The sequence below is a fragment of the Bubalus kerabau genome, chromosome 12 (genome assembly GCF_029407905.1).
Source record: "Bubalus kerabau isolate K-KA32 ecotype Philippines breed swamp buffalo chromosome 12, PCC_UOA_SB_1v2, whole genome shotgun sequence".
Lineage (NCBI taxonomy): Eukaryota > Metazoa > Chordata > Mammalia > Artiodactyla > Bovidae > Bubalus > Bubalus kerabau.
The window spans coordinates 18826677-18849774 of NC_073635.1; the positions used below are offsets into that span (position 1 = coordinate 18826677).

General features: G+C 41.5%; 2 protein-coding genes across 6 annotated transcripts in view; one reads left to right on the forward strand and one right to left on the reverse strand.

The window, feature by feature from the left end:
* Positions 1-327: 327 nt before the first annotated feature.
* Positions 328-14117, reverse strand: LOC129624824 (caskin-1-like). Its single transcript, XM_055543113.1, has 4 exons — positions 14113-14117; positions 13684-14075; positions 12615-12740; positions 328-957 (listed from the first exon to the last, which is right to left on the reverse strand). Exons 1-3 carry the CDS (start codon positions 14115-14117, stop codon positions 12691-12693), a joined length of 447 nt encoding a protein of 148 aa, XP_055399088.1. The 3' UTR covers positions 328-957; positions 12615-12690.
* RB1 (RB transcriptional corepressor 1) overlaps positions 13958-23098 on the forward strand; it is a 117797-nt gene continuing 108656 nt past the window's right edge. For 2 of the 5 annotated variants that reach the window (XM_055542113.1, XM_055542111.1), the window contains exons 1-2: positions 13958-14252; positions 17012-17138. In XM_055542113.1, the coding sequence (XP_055398088.1) occupies positions 14116-14252; positions 17012-17138 (264 nt within the window). In that variant the 5' untranslated portion in view covers positions 13958-14115. Of the gene's footprint in view, positions 14253-14608; positions 14856-17011; positions 17139-23098 lie in introns of those variants that run through there. The other 3 variants (XM_055542110.1, XM_055542109.1, XM_055542112.1) reach the window with 3 other exon arrangements.

Below are 23098 nucleotides of genomic sequence, written 5' to 3' on the forward strand. Positions count from 1 at the left end.
TCTCCAGGGGATCTTCCCAACACAGGAATCGAACAAGGCATGCCTGCATTGCAGGTGGATTCTTCATCAGCTGAGCTACCATGGAAGCCTAATCCATCAAGACAGCCAGTATGTCCATCAGGGCAGAAGATGATCTCATGCCCTTTTCAAGTCAATGCCTGCCCTTGAACCCCCAGAGACAATCATTGGTTCAGTTGCTTTCACCATGATTAGATTTGCCTGTCTAGCACTTCACATAGGCAGAATCTTACAGTTTATACTCATTTGTGTCTTGTTTCTTTAGCTTAGCACAATATTTTTGAGATTCATGCATGTTTTATGTCCATCAAAAGTTTATTTCATTTTATTGCTGAGTAGTATTCATTGTATTGTATCAACACACACAATTTCTTAATCTACATTTGTATGGATGGAAATTTGTTTTTCCTGAATTTTGGCTATTATGAATGAAGTTATGAATATTTGTATATGGGTCTTTTTTGAGGACTTATGATGTTTCTCTTGATTGTAGAATATGTGCGTTTTATGGTGGGTTTCTGTTTAATGTTGTAAGAAAATACCAATCCATCTCCCAAAGTGGTTGTGCCATTTTATAGTCTGTATTAGTTATCTATTATTGCTTAACAATATTACCATGAACATAACAGCTTAAAGCAAAACACATTTATTATCTCCCAGTTTCTGTGGGTCAAGAATTACAGCTTAGCTGATCATTTGCAAGGAAGGCTGCAATCAAGGTGTTGAACAAGACTAGTTTCTCATATGGTGGCTCAACTGGAAAAGGACCTGCTTCCAGACTCATGTGGTTGTCAGTAGAATTCATGTCCTTTTGGTTGCAGGATCGAGGGCTTCATTTTCTTCCTGGCTCTTAGCTGCAGGTTGCCCTCAGTTTCTAGAGGCTGCATGCAGTTCCTTATGTGGGGTTCCTTAAATGGTCAGCTGCTTCCTCAAGGCCAACTAAGGAGCAAGAGACCTCAGCAAGATGAGTGCTACAATCTTATACTACATAATCAAGTAATCAAATACATTTAACCACGTCTATCCCATCTCCTCGGAGAAGGCAATGGCACCCCACTCCAGTACTCTTGCCTGGAAAATCCCATGGACGGAGGAGCCTGGTAGGCTGCAGTCCATGGGGTTGCTAAGAGTCGGACACGACTGAGCGACTTCACTTTCACTTTTCACCTTCACGCATTGGAGAAGGAAATGGCAACCCACTCCAGTGTTCTTGCCTGGAAAATCCCAGGGACGGGGGAGCCTGGTGGGCTGCCCTCTATGGGGTCACACAGAGTCGGACATGACTGAACTGACTTAGCATAGCATAGCATAGCATAGCATATCCCATCTCCTTTGTCACATTCTATTGCCATATTCCATTACAAGTTCCACTCACCCTCAAGAGGAGGTGGGGAACACAGGGCAGGGATACTAAGGGGTAGGGATCACAGAGGGCCACCTTAGGAGTGTGTGGACTGCATTCTCCCACCATAAATGAATGAGAGTTTCGGTTGCTTCCTATCTTTGTCAGCATTTGGTGTTGCCTTCTTTTAAATTCGAGGCATTTTAGTTGTTGGAGAGTATGGTTTTGAGTTTCCCTATGGCAACCCACTCCAGTACTCTTGCCTGGAAAATCCCATGCATGGAGGAGCCTGGTAGGCTGCAGTCCATGGGGGCGCTAAGAGTCCGACACGACTGAGTGACTTCCCTTTCACTTTTCACTTTCATGCATTGGAGAAGGAAATGGCAACCCACTCCAGTGTTCTTGCCTGGAGAATCCCAGGGACGGAGAAGCCTGGTGGGCTGCCATCTCTGGGGTCACACAGAGTCGGACACGACTGAAGCGACTTAGCAGCAGCAGCAATGTCTAATATACTGAACATTTCTCCATGTGCTTATTGATCACTCATATATCTTCCTTTGGCAAATGTCTTTTCAAGTATTTTGCCCATTTAAAAAGTTGGGTTGTTTGTCTTTTTATTGTTCAGTTGGAAGAGTTCTTTATACATTCTGTTCACAAAGATTCTCACAAATAGTACTGAAATGACTGAGCCTTTATATGGAAAAAATGAGCCATCACTCCTACATCACACTATATAAAAATTAAGCTAATTGATATTTAGACTATTATACCCATCAACTACAGAATACACATCTTTTAAAAGACACATAGAAGATTTCCCAAGACAGTCCATAGGTTGGGCCATAATACGAGTCTGAATAAATCTCAAATGACTGAAATCAAACAGTATGTTTTTTGAGCTTAGCAGATTCAAATTAGAGATCAATACAAAAAAATCTAGAAAATGCTCAATTATTTTTGTGTACTTGTTTTTATCAATTCCTGTGAAATAAGTGCTATGATCACTAACTACAACTAAGGATTTGTCTATTTCTCCCTTCAGTTCAGTTCAGTTCAGTTGCTCAGTCGTGTCCGACTCTTTGCAACCCCATGAATTGCAGCACGCCAGGCCTCCCTGTCCATCACCAACTCCCAGAGTTTACTCAGACTCATGTCCATCAAGTTGGTGATGCCATCCAGCCATCTCATCCTCTGTCGTCCCCTTCTCCTCCTGCCCCCAATCCCTCCCAGCATCACGGTCTTTTCCTTAAGTTCTGTCAATTCTTACATCATGAATTTGAAGTTATATTTGACATATGCATATTTAAAAGTATTATATCTTCTTGAGTGATTCTTTTATCAATATGAAATATCCTTTTCATCTCTGGTAAAACTCCTTGTTATGAAGCCTACTTCCTTTTTTTCCTAATATTTGTTTTTATTTGGCTACACCAAGTCTTCGTTGTGGCACGCAGGATCTTTACTTGCAGTGTGTGAACTCTTAGTTGCAGCATGTGGGACCTAGTCCCCTGACCAGGGATTGAACCCGGGCCCCCTGCATTAGTACTGCAGAGTTGTCGCCCCTGGACCATCAGAAAGCCCCAGTCTACTTTCTTTTATATTAAAATAGAAGCTCTAACTTATGATTAATATTTTTATGGCATATTTATGTCCATCACTTTAACTTAGTCGTGTCTTCATATTTAAAGTAAATCTCTTATATTACTTCCCTTGTGGCTCAGCTGGTAAAAATTCCACCTGCAATGTGGGACACCTGAGTTCGATCCCTGGGTTGGGAAGATACCCTGGAGAAGGGAAAGGCTACCTACTCCAGTATTCTGGCCTGGAGAATTCCATGGACTGCATAGTCCATGGGATTGCAAAGAGTCAGACACGACTGAGCAACTTTCACTTTCACATATTAATAAAAAGCATATTGTCATGTCTTGCTTTTGTATCCTGCTTTCTAATTGAAGTATATTTCTTTTTCAGTTATGTCTTTTTTTTCAGTTTTTGGAGATTGATTGCTCTGCGATTATAATATGTACTCTGATGAACTAATATTATACAACTTTACATATAATGCAAGAATCTCACAATAATGATTGTATAGATTTGTAAATTAAAACTATAGTTTTTTCTTATCATAGAACACCATACATAGAATTGCACAAGTCTAAACTTATTGTATAAAAATAAAATGAATGAAGAGAGATAACCTGTGTCTACACATTATTGTTCATCCTACATGTATTAATATATGCACTTTATCGCTTCTTCTATGAACTGGACATTGTGTGAGTGTTTGTGCTCAGTTGCTAAGTCATGTCTGACTTTTGCAATCCCATAGACTGTAGTCTGCCAGGCTCCTCTGTCCATGGGATTTCCCAGGCAAGAATACTGGAGTGGGTTGCCATTTTCTTTTTCAGGGATCAAACCTTGTTTCCTGCACTGGCAGGTGGATTCTTCATCACTGAGCCACCAGGGAAGCCTGAACTTGACATCACTGTATATTAAACACAACTGGTAATAACTGCTCAGTCTTATGAGAGCATCTTTCAAAAGACAATATAAATGACCCTAATCTCAGAACAAACTTCTGGGAAAAAGAAGACAAAGAATTTATGTTAGGGATTTCCCTGGCAATCCAGTGGTTAACACTCCATACTTCCAAGGCAGGGCACACAGGTTTGCTCACTGGTCAGGGAACTAAGAACCCACATGCCTCTTGGTGTGGTCAAAGGATAAAAAAGAAAAAAAAATCTGTTAAATCCCCTTGTTTTTTCCCTTGTTTGATACATAAAATAGATAAATAAGAGATAAAATTTTTCTCCTCAGACATTAAATCTCCCACATTTCTGGGTTATGCATGTCTAGGTGTTGTCTGGTCCCTCAACATCTCATTCCTCATTGCCAACTGAAAAACTCTGGGACCAGAACTTGCTGGGCTGTCCAAAGGTTAAGACCCCGCTCTTCCAATGCAGGATCATGGGTTCCATCCCTGTTCAGGGAACTAAGATCAGGGAGTACAGATGTCATAGATGAGGGGTCAGGGACTATAGATGTCATAGACGAGGCAACTCCCATTTGGCTGAGGACAATCCCCAGTCAACACTCACATTAGCTGGGGGATGAGTGCCAGTAGAGAAAGGAGATTTAAACAAAGCACCAACAGCATCCATCCACCTCACCCCATGGACTGTAGCCCACCAGGCTCCTCTGTCCTTAGAATTCTCTAGGCAAGGATACTGGAGTGGGTAGCCATTCCCTTCTCCAGGGGATCATCCCAACCCAGGGATCAAACCTGGGTCTCTTGGATTGCAGGCAGATTCTTTACCATCTGAGCCACCAGAGAAGCCCCATCCATCCATCACAAGGGGCTAATTCTATCTCCATTCTTTCTTTCTTGTACCCTTATATTTTAGTTGTTGGGGGCCACAGCATCATATATGATCAGTTGGTTTGGTGCTTATACTGTATTTTGCAGGGAGGTTCCTGCAGTCTGGAATGTGCTAAGTCTGGAGTGTTCTGTTAATGCAATAAGATCTATCTAATATAGATGTGTCCCACAGTAAAACCAGAGGGGCCCCTGGTCATGTGTTCATTGTTTCTCCTCTTTTGTCATAAAATGGATTCTTTGATCTGAGCCATTATTATGAGAGAAATCATGTCAATATATTGTTGTTCTTCAGTTGCTAAGTTGTGTCTGACTCTGTGACCCCATGAAGTGCAGCATGCCAGGCTCCTCTGTCCTCCAGTGTTCCCTGGACTTTGCTTAAATTCCTGTCCACTGGGTCGGTGATACCCAACCATCTCATCCTCTGTCGTCCCCTTCTCCTCCCACCTTCAATCTTTCCCAGCATTAGGGTCTTTTCCAATGAGTCAGTTCTTCACATCAGGTGGCCAAAGAATTGGAATTTCAGCTTCACCATCAGTTCTTCCAATGAATATTCAGGGTTGATTTCCTTTAGGATGAACTGGTCAGTATATTAGGCTTCCATAAATTGAGTTGTGGTGCTGGCAGAGGCACTGAGGGCCAGGAAGGCAAGCTCATAACCACTTTAGTCACCAGTTCTGATAAAGATGAATCACTGCCTCCTTTAAGGATGAATCACTATCTCCTCCTTCTCAGTGTAATCAATCTGCCATCAAGTGGCAGACAGTCTTCTCAAAGAGTAATGCCTCATCAAAGGCTCAGTTTTGGTCTCCGCAAATAGCAAGTTGGGAGTTCAGCAATGGCACAAACTAGTAATCTAGCTAGAACAGAACTGGTGAGGAGACCGTATTTTTGGACCCATGCAAGACTTTCATCCCCGCCATCATGACCTTTCTATCACAGGCTCTTTGTGCTAGCTGATACCACAATTATCTTGTTCACCTGGTGCCTGAGGACCTCTGCTGTGGTAGATGCTCTTTGGTGAAAATGAACATGAGACACAAAGATAGAAATGCTTTATTCTCATTCCCTTAGATCCATCCACATTCTGTTTTCCAGTGACTTACCACAGAATGTGGTGTTGAGTCAAAACCCCATTGGTCCCCATTCTAACTGGAGTTTAGCCTGGTGCCAAGTCTTTTAGCTTGGATTCTCTAGAAAATAGAGCCTGAGGGCCATTTGAAAGAAAAAGGAGTGAAGACAAGGGAATGGGCAGGAGAGGAGGGGAAACTAATACTGGGTTGCCAAAAAGTTTGTTTGGAAGATCTTATGGAAAAATCCAAACAAACTTTTTGGTCAACCCAGTATAATAGTGTAGTACTAAACTGGCTACCCAACTGACTGCTCAGTGTTGTGGGCACATGCTAGGCATGCGGATATGCTAGTTAGCAGAACAGACCCAGATCTACCCTCACGGACAGACCTGGCTTTGGGGCATGTAGACCATGCAGCTGTGTAACACTCCACGTTAGAAGGGCCTTGAGCTTGATTTAAAGCTCTGCTGTCACCATCTTGGAAGTCTCAATAATTTTCCAACAATAGGCTCTACATTTTCATTTGACACTGAGCTCCATGAATTATGTTATCTGATCCTGTTAATATAAATTACAGTTTAGTAGGGAAATTGATCACGTTTTCTCTCCTGAAGAGTGTGAATTGGTGGCATGGAGAGAAGGTTCTTGTGGCAGGAGAACAGAACAAAGAGATGAAGAATAGCAGTGTTCACAGTGCCTGCTGCAAGATGGATGACAAAATACATGGATGCAGCAGCAAGGAATCTTTTTTTGGTCTTCTGCACTTTTCCCCCCTAAATAATCATCAGTTCAGTTCAGTCGCTCAGTCATGTCCAGCTATTTGTGACCCCATGAATCGCAGCATGCCAGGCCTCCCTGTCCATCACCAACTCCCGGAGTTCACCCAAACTCACGTCCATTGGGTTGGTGATGCCATCCAACCATCTCATCCTCTGTCGTCCCCTTCTCCTCCTGCCCCCAATCCCTCCCAGCATCAGGGTCTTTTCCAGTGAGTCAACTCTTTGCATGAGGTGGCCAAAATATTGGAGTTTCAGCTTCAGCATCAGTCCTTCCAATGAACAACCAGGACTGATCTCCGTTAGGATGGACTGGTTGGATCTCCTTGCAGTCCAAGGGACTCTCAACAGTCTTCTCCAGCACCACAATTCAAAAGCATCAATTCTTCGGCGCACAGCCTTCTTCATAGTTCAACTCTCACATCCATACACGACCACCGGAAAAACCATAGCCTTGACTAGATGGACCTTTGTTGGCAAAGTAATGTCTCTGCTTTTGAATATGCTGTCTAGGTTGGTCATAACTTTTCTTCCAAGGAGTAAGCGTCTTTTAATTTCATGGCTGCAATCACCATCTGCAGTGATTTTGGAGCCCCCCAAAAAAAGTCTGACACTGTTTCCACTGTTTCCCCATCTCTTTGCCATGAAGTGATGGGACCAGATGCCATGATCTTCATTTTCTGAATGTTGAGCTTTAAGCCAACTTTTTCACTCTCCTCTTTCACTTTCATTAAGAGGCTTTTTAGTTCCTCTTCACTTTCTGCCATAAGGGTGGTGTCATCTGCATATCTGAGGTTATTGATATTTCTCCTGGCAATCTTGATTTCAGTTTGTGTTTCTTCCAGCCCAGCGTTTCTCATGATGTACTCTGCTGCTGCTGCTAAGTCGCTTCAGTCGTGTCCGACTCTGTGCGACCCACAGACGTTAAATAAGCAGGGTGACAATATACAGCCTTGATGTACTCTTTTTCCTATTTGGAACCAGTCTGTTGTCCCATGTCCAGTTCTAAATGTTGCTTTCTGACCTGCATATAGGTTTCTCAAGAGGCAGGTCAGGTGGTCTGGTATTCCCATGTCTTTCAGAATTTTCCACAGTTTATTGTGATCCACACATTCAAAGGCTTTGGCATAGTCAATAAAGCAGATATAGATGTTTTTCTGGAACTCTCTTGCCTTTTCAATGATCCAACGGATGTTGGCAATTTGATCTCTGGTTTCTTTGCCTTTTCTAAAACCAGCTTGAACATCTGGAAGTTCACAGTTCACGTATTGCTGAAGCCTGGCTTGGAGAATTTTGAGCATTACTTTACTAGCGTGTGTGATGAGTGCAATTGTGCAGTAGTTTGAGCATTCTTTGGCATTGCCTTTCTAAACCCTGAATAATTCAGGTAAACTGAGTAGGTTTCTATTTCTTGAAATCAGAAAGTATCTAAGCACACACATGTGGGAGGTGACTTAAATCATGGGAATGAAATAGAGCAAGAATAGAAGAGAGATGAAGATCTTCTAGGCAGTGCTATCTCACACTACCCATAAAGGAATGAACTTTCTAATTTTAATGTTTTGTGAAAAATAAATTTTTGGAAAGTAAAATATGGAAAAGCAGTAGAAAAATGAAATGAAAACAAAAGTGGCACACCAAACACAAGCTCACTCACACTGTCAAGTATTTCAAAGAGACATAAAACTGCATTTCGAAAAACAGAATTAAAACAAAAAATAACATAAGATAAAAGGAAAAAACTATAACAACTGCACTTTGTTCACTGAAAGTGTACAGACAGGTGATCAATATAGAGAATAGCTGCTGCTGCTAAGTCGCTTCAGTCATGTCCGACTCTGTGCGACCCCCTAGACGGCAGCCCACCAGGCTCCCCCGTCCCTGGGATTCTCCAGGCAAGAACACTGGAGTGGGTTGCCATTTCCTTCTCCAATGCATGAAAGTGAAAAGTCAAAGTGAAGTCGCTCAGTCGTGTCCGACTCTTCTCGACCCCATGGACTGCAGCCCTCCAGGCTCCTCCGTCCATGGGATTTTCCAGGCAAGAGTACTAGAGTGGGGTGCCATTGCCTTCTCCAGAGAATAGCTAATACACCCTTAATTTTCCATCATTCCATGGTCTAAACAAAAGGTTGGCAGTGAAGTGACAATTTCCTATGTTAAATACTATAACAATATTTAATATTTTAACTCTGTTAACATTTAAAATTTTTAACATGATAAATGGATGTGTTTCTTCCTTGTTAAGTCCTCTAACGTAGCTTGGTTGCTGACAATGCCACTAGCAAAATGTATATTTAAATTGTTTCTATTTTGTTGTTGTTGTTGTTGCTATTTTCCGTTGTTTTTATTTTTTGGCCACACTGTTGGGCAGTTGGGATCTTAGTTCCCTGATCAGGGTTCAAACTCACACCCACTGCAGTGGAAGCGAGGAGTCTTAACTGCTGGACCACTACAGAAGTCCCTAAACTGTTTCTGTGTTGTATTTAAGAACACTAATAGCAGAGCAATCAGTCTCATAAAGGTATGTTTAAGGATATGGAAGAAAAGACTTTACTTTTTTTTTTTTTTGCCACGAGGCTTGTGGGATATTAGTTCCCCAAGGAGGGATAGAAACTGGGCCCTGGAAGCAAAAGTGCTGGGTCCTAACCACTGAGATTTTAAAGCAAATTCAGTAAGCTTAGATATTCATTCTTAACTTTTACTCCAAATGAAGCAAATGATGCTTTATTTTAAAAATTAATTTTCAATTCTTCATCAGTAGCCGTTCCGAAGATTTATCCTATTACGTTAATAGTTACATTTAAATTATCTTTCAATGAAAGAAATAGATTCTGGATTTATGAATTCCCTAAGGCAATGGCACCCACTCCAGTACTCTTGCCTGGAAAATCCCACGGACGGAGGAGCCTGGTAGGCTGCAGTCCATGGGGCCACTAAGAGTCGGACACGACTGAGCGACTTCACTTTCACTTTTCACTTTCATGCATTGGAGAAGGAAATGGCAACCCACTCCAGTGTTCTTGCCTGGAGAATCCCAGGGACGGGGGAGCCTGCTGGGCTGCCGTCTATGGGGTCGCACAGAGTCGGACACGACTGAAGTGACTTAGCAGTATGTGTGTCTATTTTCATATAAAATAAAAATTCAAAATGTTTTCTCAAATTCATAGTTTTTTTTATATTTTATGTATAAATGCCACTGAAATTTGATGGCCTTCTTGCTTCATCAGTCAGTTCATACTTTCAGTACTTTGCTATGAGATATGGTTGTGAACTCAGTAGATAGGGAATTTCACTTCTAAGCAAAGTTAATACAAACACTCAAATATTTAATTCTTTGGAATTACTTCTCTGGTTATTATTCAGTTTACTACTATCATTACTAACCCACTACTGACATGTCTTTTCTTGACAAGACAGAAAAGGCTTATTTCACCATCTGTAATTTAGGGTTAAAAATAAATGACACAAATTTTATTTCCCAACTTTAGCTGTGAATTTCAAAAACAGGCTTGATTAAAAATGAAAATGGCTGTAAAAATAAAATGACTGTAAAAATAACTAGTTGTAAATGGAAAATTTTACATTTCCACATATTTTTATTCACTTTTGGCTTACAGTTGACAAACTAACCTTAAAAATTTCACTCTTTCACTAATGTGGTCCTTTAGCACGTGACAAGGACACAGACCTACAATTTGTGCCACGCACCTACTACTTGTCACACAAGTTGGAGAAATCTGAACCACTCTATACTCTGTTTAACCAGAGGTGTCCAATGATCACATGCTTGGATACTGCTGAAATGTTAAACTATAAATGCTGTGAAACATTTACTCTTTTTTTTTCATGTTTATAGAATGCTAATTATATTTTTGTGACCCTCATGGACTGTAGTCCACCAGGCTCCTCTTTTCATGGAATTTTCCAGGCAAGAGTACTGGAGTGGGTAGCCTTTCCCTTCTCCAGGGGATTGTCCCAACCCAGGGATCGAACCCAGGTCTCCTGCTTTGCAGGCAGATTATTTACTGTCTTAGCCAGCAGGGAAGCCTGAAACGTTTACTCTTAACTTCTGTCCTTATTTCCTTGTGTACCAAACACAAGTAGTTTGCAGACTGGCACTGGTCCAAGAACCACACTTTAAGCAGCACTGCGAGGAGAAGAACTAGTAGAGGAGTTTATGAAGTAACAGAAGAGAGGAGGGGAACAAGGAGACCACAAATTTGTGGAAGACTATGGAAGCTTTAAGAGGAAGTAGTTCACTGTGTTAACTGCAATAAAGGTCAAGTAGGTTGAGACCAAAAGGAAGCCATGAGTTGACAATTAGGACACTGGTAACCTTTGAGAGAGTGGTTTCAGTGGAGCGCTGGAGGCAACACTAGCAGGCTGAGGAGCTGCGAGAGAAGCGCACACGGGGACGACCCTTTCAAGAAGCTAGATGGGAAAGAAATGGAGACAGTGTGGCAGTTTACAAGGAGGTCGAGGGGCTTCCCTGATGGGCCAATGTGGTTAAGAATCTGCCTTCCAATGCGGGGGACAAGGGTTTGATCCCTGGTCCTGGAACTAAGATCCCGCATGCCATGGGGCAGGTGGCCTGTTGCTGCAACTACTAAGCCCTCCAACTCTAGAGCTGGTGCCCTGCAACCAGAGAAGGCTCACGCTCCACAATGAAGAGGCTGTGCGTCAGGACAAAGAACCAGCACAGCCAAAAAAAAAAAAAATCAAAGAAAAAGTCAAAGGCAGACTTAGACTACGGAAGGCTTAAAAAAAAAATTCTGATATCACTGAAGGGGCCTCAAACTGAAGAGAGTTCTGTCTCCAGGTAGAAAATCTAAGAAAGAAATTTTTTTTTTTGGTTTTACAGTAATCTTAAAACTACTATGAAGGTGCAGAAAGATCGGGGGGAACTTCCTTGGAGAATCTGTAGACTTTCTAACACTTCTTTGGCAATGCAACAGAAAGCTGTGGGAGGAATACAGGGATTTTAATTGACTCAATTTCTCCCGAGTTTTGTATAAAGACTTTATTTTGGCTGCATCAAACAGTGTGCATGACCTTAGTTCCCCAACCAAGGCTCAAACCTGTGCCCCCTGCTTTGGAAGCGCAGAGTCTTATCCACTGGATTTAATGCTCCGAGACTTAACCACTGGGAATTCCCAGGACTTTAAATGTATCCATGGTAAGATACACATCCTTTTGTAAAGTGAGAAATCTCTGAGCTATCATAATTACAGTAAACTTGGGTATTGACAAAATGGGTTTAATAAAGTAAGTCATATCTATATATGAAGAGAGTTTACTTCAGTTCCCAGACTTTCCTCTACTTTCACTCAATCCCGAGTTTTAGCAAAGAAGCATTTATTGTGTGCTCAACACCATGCTAGGTACTCAGGCTACATTAATGACTGTTCTCTATATGGAAGGAGTTCACTGGAGCAAAATTATTGGTTTTGACGCTTTTTGGTGGAAACAACTGAAAACCCCAGCTCCATCAAGGTCAGCTCCAGGGCCAGTCAAATCAGAGGCTCAGTCACGTCACCAAAGACCCAGATTTTCTGATATTACTACTGAGCTTTCTGCCTCATCCTCAGGTCAGCTTGTCTTAAGTCACTATGGCTGCAGCAACTGCAAGTGACACATTCTCAAAATAATTAAGGGGTAGAACTATGTCATCTGTATCTCATTTTAGAGGCTCCCAGCTGACTGTCTTTGATCTTGCAAAAACCAAAACTGCATCTTACAAAAACCAAAACTGTACCCTGTGTTCCTTACTACCCTACTTGAATCCTGGGAAAAATGAGTGGAATTACCGCTGTGATGGTATTTGGCCTCTGAAGTTGGGTCTGGGCATGGACCCTAACTCCTGATAAACTTTTGAGTCCACAAGAGAGAGTTTCTGAACTTAGAACTTGTTGTTGAGTAGGCCAATAACTGCTAACCCCTTTTCACATTCTGGCATACACCATAATATACACAGAAAATGATAATCCATTGTATGGCCCACAGGGATAAACCCAAGAGCTACCACTTGCCTGAAGGCGTTGGCTGCCTCAGCCCTTCTCAGCTGTTCCAAGGATGAGGGAATTCACATCAGAGCACAGCTGTATTTTATTCATAGCACCTCAGTTTCGAAGCTCCGAGCGGGCAACCCATAGCATCTGCCAGTGAGACAAAAGCAGGTACTCAAACTAGGCAATCTATTAGCATAAGTAAATACCAAGAGACAGGAAACAGTTTCTAAGTCAATGTTTGACCACAGTAATTCCTGCAAACTCTTTTCTGATGTCTTTGTGCCTTGCACATGCTATTTCTCTCCTCTGGGTGTTTTCTTTAACACAACGTAATGGATTAGTAGAGTCAAATAAATCTGGGTTCAAAACCTCTAAACCCATCGGCTCTGTGTGTGTGTGTGTAAGTCACTCAGTCGTATCTGATTCTTAGCGACCCCATGGACTGTAGCCTGTCAGCTCCTCTGTCCATGGAATTCTCCAGGCCAGAATACTGGAGTACTGGGCAAATGAATTAACTCTTCTGAGCCTGTTTTCCCTATCCAAAGTGTAATACGACTACAACTTATTTTAAAGGGCTGTTTCTGAGGATTCGGTAAGATAATGAGGTAAAATGACCAGAACAATCCCCTGCGCACATAGTAAGTCCTCCTTAGAGGTGAGGTCCGTCTGGCAAACTTCTATTCAAATGCCCCTGCTCCTCTGAAGATGTCCTTTCGACGTTTCGATGGTGCTTCCTGGTTTTACGCTACTATTAAAACCGCGCAGCACCTTGTCATCAGTTCTTTGCCCGCAGCCCCCACCCCTCTTCCCTCAAAGAACTCTCAAAAGGCCAGGTTCGTCGTCCCATACTTGGTCTCCGCTAGTAGTGGGCAATAGCCAGCTCCTCATAGGTGTCCCTGAGGGTGTTTGTTTTTGTTTTGGCTGACTTCGCTTAACGGATTGAGCGGGAGAAGCGCGGGCGAGCGGGAGGGCGCCGCCCACGGAGGAGAGGGGCGTGCCCGCCCCGGGTGCGCTCGCCCGATACTCCCCGGCGGGGGCCTCGGCTGCAGCCCCGGATCCACCCGGCTATAGCGAGGGAGCCCGCGCGTACCCACCGGGCCGGGCAGCGCCCTTACTCGGCCACTCACGCCCGCAGGGGCGAGTTTCGAGGAGAGGCAGGCTGAGGCAGCGGCGGCGGCCGCTGCCTCCGGGCAGGCGCCTGGGTTGCGGGCCCGGGGCTCCCCGCCCGCCCGGCCCGCGCCTCGCCTCGCCTCGCCCAGCACCCCGGTGCCCTGCCGACGCCGGCGGGCCCGGGAGCCTCGCGGACGTGACGCCGCGGGCGGAAGTGACGTTTTCCCGCGGTTGGCCGCGGCGCTCGGTTGCCGGGCGGGGGAGGGCCGGCCCGGTTTTTTTCTCAGGGGAACGTTCAAATTATTTTTGTAACGGGAGTCGGCCGAGGACGGGGCGTGCCCGAGGTGCGCGCGTCCTCTCCTTTCCCCGGCCCTCCTCCAGCGCCCGCCGGCGCCTGCCCTGCTAGCGCGTCATGCCGCCCAAAACCCCCCGGAGAGCAGCCGCCGCCGCCGCCGCCGCCGCCGCGGAGCCCCCGCCGCCGCCCCTGCCGCCGCCCCCTGAGGAGGACCCCGAGCAGGACAGCGGCTCCGAGGACCTGCCTCTGGCCAGGTGAGCGGGCCGAGCCACCGGCGGCGGGCGGCGAGCGGGGAGGGCGCCCCGAGGCTGCGTCGGCGGGCGCCGCGGCGTCTAGGCGGGGGCGCGTCCCCGCGGGGCGCCGGTCCGGGCGGGAGGACGGTCCCCCCTCCACCACCCCTCGCGGCGGAGCGCCCGGAGGGAGCTGACAGGGGTCTGGGTGCGGGCGCCGCCAGAGGAGGGCGGCCGGGAGGGGGTCTCGGCTCCAGCTTGACAGGTGTCGGGCGGGTGGGGCTCGGGTCGCTGAGCGAAGTGACAGGTGCCGCCTTTGCTCCGCGAGACGGCCCTGCGCATCCGGCGGGTGATTGCGAGACCCCATCACACGCAAAAGAGAAAAAAAGAAAAGAACTAACTGGTGTCTGCTGGACAGGTTTTTCTCCCCGTTGAGATGCGTAGTCCTCCAGTGGTCTTTTGACTTTCTCTTTTGGTCTCTAACGATGCAACAGTTGGAAGTGTTTGGTGTTTTTTTTTTTTTTTTCCACCCCCTCTGGGCGCGCAGCTGTATCTGAAGCCTAGTCCTGGGAGAGACAGCCAGAAAAGCCTGGGATGCGGCGGCAGAGATGCCCGCGGACGTGAAGGGTAGGGTCCTGAGTGTCAGTTATCCCCCAGGAAGCTCGGCTGAGGCGCCTTGTGGCGTTCTCTTAGAAGGGGGTTTTCGTTCTTGAGGATTCACGGCCATCGGTAGTGACTGGTGGAACGTAACTCTTTAGAAAGAACTCTTGCCTGGGCAAAAATATTGTGAGACGTTTAGCCCAAGAGCTTAAAAGTTCCTAAACTTTTCTCTTGTTTTCTAGAACTCTTCTTGCGTATTTTCATTGGCTTCAACGTGCCTCGTTATTTCTTCCATTTTGCCTTTCGGCTTTGAGCCAGCAAGGATCCTGGTGTCCTTGTTTTTTGTTTGTTTGTTTGTTTCGTTTGTTGGAGTACAAAACGAGTGTTTTTGTGCTCACGTGGAATTATTTTTCTTCTCGTAAGTGGATTCTAAATTTAAGCAAGTCTACGATAATGCAGTGGAACTTGACAAGGGAGATAATGTATTGCAACATCTTATTTTTCTTGATTGTGATGCTTTATGGTTAGAACCAAAAATTGAACGAGTATAATTATCCATTATTATTGTCAGAGTTGGCCCTGCTTTGAGACTGCACATCAATTACAGGGAAATGGGACTCCTTTCTGTCTCCTTCCCACAGTTCTAGCCCATCAGCAGGTCCTATTTCTCTCACCTCCCCCTGCACTAAGAGAATTCGGGACAAATTGTTAAAGATTGGGAAAAGCTTTTGGAAATGGCTTGTGAAAGGCTATTAGAAATTCATATATGATTGTCTTATCAATTAAAAATCATTCTCACTAGTGGGGGGCAAAAAAAAAGAAAGCCCAGGGATGTTCTAGGAGAAGACATTAGTTTCTGATTAAACTCTGGTATGTCCAGTATTTTCCAGTTTCCCTTTGGTAAGAGCAGTGAAGTCTACTGCAAAGAACCCTATGTTATCCACAGAGCTTGGACGCATTCTTAAATATTGTAGAGTAACCAGAAATACTGAAGTTCTGACCATCACCTGGGAAAAGAAAGTCTTTTATCCTTCTATTTTCCAACATTTCATTTTATATACTTTTAAATGATGAAACTATCACAAATTCTTTAAGTCAGAACCATGCAAGATAAACTCTGTTCTTGATTATTCTTACCCATAAAATGTGTCCTTATGGGCTATCAAACTATGGGTTAACTACTTAACAGAGATAGAACCACTGCCTGGCAGTCTGAAGCCAAGAATTTTACCTCGGGTGGGTTCAGGGCCCAGTCCAACTGCATTTCCAGTGATGGAGCCCATGTCTACTTTGAGAATTGAAAGTTTACTTAAGGGAAACAGCACACCATCTTCATTCTTGAGATAACCAAAACTTAATTATGTTTCAGAGAAGGGTTGGCAGTCTGGAATAGTGCTCAAGGGCAAGGATTATAGAGTTAGATTATTGGGTTTCTATCAGGGTTTCTGACATACTGTCTGTGATTTCAAGTGAGTGCTTTAACTTCTCTGATTTGGTATTTATCTGTAAAACAGGGTAAGAGGACTTACTTAATAGGCTGATGTGGGGATTCAGTCTACCTTCATCTAAGGTACTTTGTGTGGGATCATAATAAATACTAAAAAATTATTAGCTATTCCTTGTACTACTACTATTATTGTTAGAGGTCAAGTAGACATTAACTGATTGAAAAAGAATTAGCCAAGAAGAATTTTTTGACTGCCTGTCTTGGTTAAGGAAAATCAGGAAGAAAAGGCTGAATTTAATCCTCATCTAAGAACTACTAGTAAGTAGATTAAATAAAACACTGTGAAGGGTAGACCACATTTTAGCAAAAGTTAATGATATTAAATTGGTTTTGTAATATTATCTATTGCTTTCCTCTTGCTGTTAACTAACCCAACTTTCCCAAACAGTTTTAGCTCTTGTACTTACTTTAAGCTACTTTGCTGCTCTGAAGTATGTGATTCACCAGACCAGCAAACATTTTTCATTGTGTGGTATTACCATTCTGGAAAGACTGAAAAAGATGAATATATGTTTAAATTCTAAGTGTAATTTTTTTCAAAGATAAATAAGATTCTAAAGTATTTAGTGATGCTGCCTTTCAGGATAGTGCTATTCTGTGCAAACTATTGAAACAAATATTTATATGATTAATTTGATTGAAATATGTGCCTCTTATATATTTTTTCATTTGGTAGGCTTGAGTTTGAAGAAACTGAAGAACCTGATTTTACTGCATTATGTCAGAAATTAAAGCTACCAGATCATGTCAGAGAAAGAGCTTGGTTAACTTGGGAAAAAGTTTCATCTGTGGATGGAGTATTGGTAAGGAATGTCAAAATTTTTTGAAAACATTTTCTTAATTGCAGAAATAATTTTTAATCACTATAGAAAATTTGGAAAGTGGAAAATTATAAAGCAAAGCTACTAATAATCCTATTACCCAGAGGTAGTTTATTTCTGATAACATTAAAAATTTTTTAAAAACCCATCTCTCCATGTAAGCCCCTCACCAAAGTATTTTAAAGCAAATGTTAGGTTTCATATTTTATTCATAAATAGTTCACTATGCTATAAAGACTTTTTGAAAAACAAAAAATGACTCATAAAATAATTTTAAGATCATAATGCATAATCAGTATTGAAATTTCCTGATTGCCTTATAATTATTTATTTAGAATTCAGAATCTTTGATAATATTTTGATATTCCATTTTTTTCTTGAATACATATGCATATATATTCAACATCTATGTATATAATAATATCACTAGCAAATAATTATTGACACTTTGTATGTACTGGAGAATATTGTAAGCACTTTGCAAGTAACTCATCTGACAAGCCTTTAAGATGTGAAGTATAAAATCCTTATTTTACATGTAAAATGTAAAATCTTCATTTTATAAATGAGGATACTGAAGCTGAGTGAGATTGAGTAACTTAACTAAGGATCTTGACTAATAAGATCTAAAACACAGATTTGGGATCATACATATATATGTAATTACATGTAGTTTTGTAAAATTAAAAAAAATTTTTTTCTTAACATGAGCATTTTATGTTGTTAAATATTTTTTGATATATTTGATAATGTCATTTCCAGTGGTGTTATATTTTATCCATTAGATGTATTCTGATTTGTTAGCTTTCTGTTATTTGACATTTTCCCCCCAACTTTTTGGAGCTGTATACACAATGTGATAAACATCCTTATTTGTAAGAGTGATACCTGGCACAAATTAAGTCTTCAATTATTTATTAAATGGATTAATGAATGAATCTCTGATTATTAGGATAAATTCTTACAATTTGAATTACTGAGTCAGAAGCTATGTGCATTTATAAAACTATTGGTAATTTTTGCTAAATTAAATTGCACTCTAATCACTTTTAATGAGTTTACGTTTTCATTCAGCATTGTATTAGAGTACACTGCTGACTTGTTTTTTTACTGATCCGATCAACGCAGCAAAATATGTTTATATACATCCCATAAAAATACTATTTATAACTGTTAAAAAAAAATCTCTAGTGTTTTAGTCTGTTTGGACTATTAAAATAAATACCTTAGACTGGATAGCTTATAAACAATAGACATTTATTTCTCACTGTTCTGGAGCTGGGAAGTCCAAGATCATGGTGCAGGCAGATTCTGGGTCTAGTAAAGGCACACTTCTTTATTCACAGGGAATTCACAGATAGTGCCTTGTCACTGGCCTCAGTTGGCAGAACTGGTGGGAGCTTTTGCTGGCCTCTTTCAGAAGGGCACTGATTCCATTCATGAGGGCCCTTCCTTACTGACCTAATCACTCGTGAAGGCTCTACCTCCTGATATCATCTTGTTGGGCATCAGGTTTTCAGCATCTGAATTTGAGGGGAACACAAGCATTCGGTCTGTCAGTTCAGTCGCTCAGTCGTGTCCGACTCTTTGTGACCCCATGAATTGCAGCACGCCAGGCCTCCCTGTCCATCACCAACTCCCAGAGTTCACTCAAACTCATGTCCATCGAGTCAGTGATGCCATCCAGCCATCTCCATCCTCTGTCATCCCCTTCTCCTCCTGCCCCCAATCCCTCCCAGCATCAGGGTCTTTTCCAGTGAGTCAACTCTTCACATGAGGTGGCCAGAGTATTGGAGTTTCAGCTTCAGCATCTGGTAATAAAAAAAAGAGAAAACAAACCTCACAGTTTCCAAAGATTTGAACATATTCTAGAACTGCATACTAAAAAGGCATTCTTGAAGTATCTTGGATGAATGACTTTGGTTTTATCATCCCAAAGCACCTAATATATATTTCCACTGATTTGGGTACATCATGTACAAAGCCGTTCCTTTGCGTGTGCTGTTAAAGAGAGTCATCACTCCTTCACTTCTCTATCTTCCATAAATACTAGGCTTTTACTTTTCAGAAAGTTTAGAGGGGGTAGTTGATTATAGACAGTATTGGTAAGTGCAGATAGTTGCCAGTTTTTAAGTGAGTTGTGTTCCAGCTCTCTTGAAAGTGAAAGTGAAAGTCACTCAGTTATATGGAACTCTGATCTGTGGAATTCTCCAGGCCAGAATACTGGAGTGGGTAGCGTTTCCCTTCTCCAGGGGATCTTCCAAACCCAGGTCTCCCACGTTACAGGTGGATTGTTAACCAGCTGAGCCACAAGGGAAGCCCAAGAATACTGGAGTGGGTAGCCTATCCCTTCTCCAGCAGATCTTCCTGACCCAGGAATCCAGATCTCTTAGTAAGTATAATAATGTAGTTAGATTTGCAGGCTAGTTCACAGGAAACTTTTTTAAAAAGACTGAATTCTAGCAGTAATAGTTTTGGGCTTTGGACCTTCATATATACATATATAAACAAACAAATGTTACTGCTTTTTATCCTACCCTTTTCTTTCTCCTGGCTTTGTCCCTACCTTCCATGGGAACTGGCATAGTTTAAAACTCATCTCCTGATGATGCTTTTGATGGGGACTAAGAGATGAGAAGTCATTCCTGGTTGTGTGCTGAGGAAAATAAGAAAGGAATTTCATGTTACAGTTGGAATTTGGGGCATCTTTTCGTTGGGTACGACAGGATGATGTTGTATTTTTCTGTTACAGTTCACCAGACTCTCCCATAGAAATGTTATTTTCAGTGATAGTTAAGTTTTTGAGAGTTGGCCTGATAATTTAATCTTCATTTATACAGTAATTTCTAAGGGAGAATGTGACACAGTGAGTGCTGAGAAGCCAGAGAGTGACAAAATGAACCTGTTTCTGATGCGGCCATTCTAGTTGTACTTGGCCATCTTCTTTGAAACAAGAAGAATGTGGTAACTCAGGGCAATTTTTGGCAACTGAAAATAGGTAATGTTTATTGAAACAAAGGATGGGTTAAGAGCAAGAATTTGTCATGAGACTGGACTAACTCAAGTTTCAAATCTACCATTTACTGCCTTTGTGATCTTGAAAAGGTACCTAAAATCTCCAAGTCTCAATTATCTTATTTGTAAATGGAACTAACAATAATTTCTGGGTCTTGGAGTTATTTGGTAGATTAAATTCATGCATATAAAGCATTTATTAGTGTAAATGAGTGCTTATATTTGATCATGACTAATGAGCTACTGCAGAAAATTTTATATTAATATTTTTTAAAAGAATTTAAGGATCAGTTAAAATGGTTTAAGTTTTAAATGGATGTATAGTGATTCTGATGTGGCACTTTCATTAAAATTCACATTTTTAGGTTCTTGAGAGTAAAAAAAAGTTGTTTATACGTGCAGGAAAGCATATATTAATCCTTTTAAAGGAAAGGTTTGTGGTATTTTGTCTAGAAATTTCTCCTTTTTGTATAAATGTTTAGTAAGTGTGTAATATGTGGTTGCTGTCATATGATTAAATTGTGTTCATGCTGCTTACAGCATATGAATAAAAGAAGAAATTGGTCAGATGTCCTTCTCATACTGTGACTTATGATAAATCAGTTGTTGGAATATTGGTTCTCTTTCTGCATCTTGAATGACAGTGTGGCAGAGAAGAAATAAACCTCAGGGCAAAAAACTCTTATTGTAGTTGTAATGTAGCTATATGATTTTAGGCAAATTGGTTAATCCCAGTCTCAGTTTGCTCATCTGAAAAACAGAAATGATGTCTGAATATCATCCTTTTAGGCTTTTGCATAGGGGGGTGTGTGTGTATTTGTATGTTTGTATGTTTATTTGTGTGTATATATTCAAGGGCTTTGAAATATATTACCCTTGATAGAAGCATTTTAGAGGTAATTACATTTAGAAAGATATTGAAGAGAATAGTTTGGAATTAGAGTAAAACTAGGCATTCTATTTAAGCTGTGCTGCAAAAATATGAAGAGGTTTCTTAATAACCTTAGCAGAATATATATTTTAAAATTATGTGTAATGAAAAATTTCTTTACCTGTAATTTTTTAGTCCTTAGTTATATATACACCCTATCTACTTGAAGATGGTGCTTATATTCTGATTGCTTGTGGGTTTTGCTGAGCAAAATACATTTAAGAACATGTTTGTGTGTGTGTCGTCAGCCGCGTCTGACTCTCTTCGACCCTATGGACTGTGAACTGCTAAAGAACATGGACGTGAGTGTTACATTTGTATTACAGATGTAGGATATCTGCAGGTTCTTTTATTTCTGATTCTACTTCTAAGATTAATTTCTAAAGACATTTTATTTTGGAGAGTTTCAGATATTTATATAAGTAGGTAAAGGAAAATAGTATGAACTCTCACATAACTCTTAACCAGCTTCAGTAGTATCAGTCATGGCCAAACTCTGTTTCTCCCTGACTCCAGATTATTTTAAAGTAAATCCAAGATATGATATTTCATCTATACATATTTCAGTATGTATGGGGGGAAAAAAAGAACTCTTTAAAAAAATGACCACAAGAAATTTCCTGGTGTTCCTCTGATCAGGATTCCACACTTCCACTGCAGGGGTCATGGACTGAATCCCCGATTTGGAAACTAAGATCCTACAAGCTGCACCAGAAGACAATCCCCTCCAAACACAGAAGCACCACAGTTCATCACACCTGATAAAATTAATGAAAATTCCTTAATATCAAATATCCATTGTTTGAATTATCTTGTTTCAGAAATTCTTTTCAGTAAGTTCAGGATTTAAATAAGGCCTATACAGTGTGATTGGTTGATTTGTGTCTTAAATCTCTTTCAGTCTGTAGATTTTGCCTTTTCCTTCCCTCCCCCTTTTCCTTTCTAATTTTTTTTTCAATGTATTTGTTGAAGAAACTGGAGTTTTTATCCTGTGAGATTTTTTACTGTGTGTATTTTACAGATTGTACCTCCTTCATTGTTTAACATATTTCCTAATTCTCTGTGTTTTCTAGAAATGATTCTAGAGGCCTGATCAGATCCTGGTTTGATATTTTTCAGAAGAAATGCTTCAGAGATGTTGTTGTGTATGCCTATTGGTAGACACATAATGTCTTGTTCTCTCTCTTTTAATGTAAGCTATTATTGATGACCATTGACTGGAGCCATTAGAGGAACTAATCTTTCCCTTTTCAATTATTAGTTGTAATTCTTCTGTAAATAGAAACTTTCCTCCATCAACTGTGTTTATTCTGAAGTATAGATCATTCAGGAAAGGTAGGATAAGTGCTTTATTCTTTGTGTTTATTGACTAGTTTTCAAGCTGATGAGTTTGTCTCATAACATTCCCCAAAAGTGACCAATGATTATAATCATCTTTTCAAGTATTAATATTATCTTATAATACCAATAGACCAGTTTGACTATACATAGACATTTAATAAGATCTTTACTCAAAAATAACATTCCGGTGATCCTTGAATAGTGCTGGGGTTAGGGGCAGCAAACCTCCACACGGTCGACGGTCTGTATTACTTATGGTTGACCCTCTGTATACACAGTTTCTTCATATACATGCTTCCTCCATTTCTGCAGTTGCACATCTGAGAGTTTAGCCAATCTCAGCTCATGTAGTACTATAATATTTACTATTGGAAAAAAAAATGCCTACAGTGTAGTACTATAGTCTTGCAAAAGAGCTGACTCACTGGAAAAGACCTTGATGCTGAAAAAGATAGAAGGCAAGGGGGGCCGGGCGGCAGCAGAGGATGAGACGGTTAGATAGCATCACCAACTCAATGGACATGAATTTGAGCAAATTCTAGGAGATAGTGAAGGACAAGGAAGCCTGGCGTGCTGCAGTCCGTGGGGTCGCAAAGAGTTGGACACAACTTAGCGACTGGAAAACAACAGTAGCCTTTACTATTGAAAAAATATA

Bases quoted from the DNA above. Each gene is read 5' to 3' on its own strand.
- LOC129624824 (XM_055543113.1), bottom strand. The intron at 12,741-13,683 runs GTACGCGCGGGC...TCTCACTGGCAG, and splicing joins GGCGCTGCCCGGCCCGGTGG to ATGCTATGGGTTGCCCGCTC.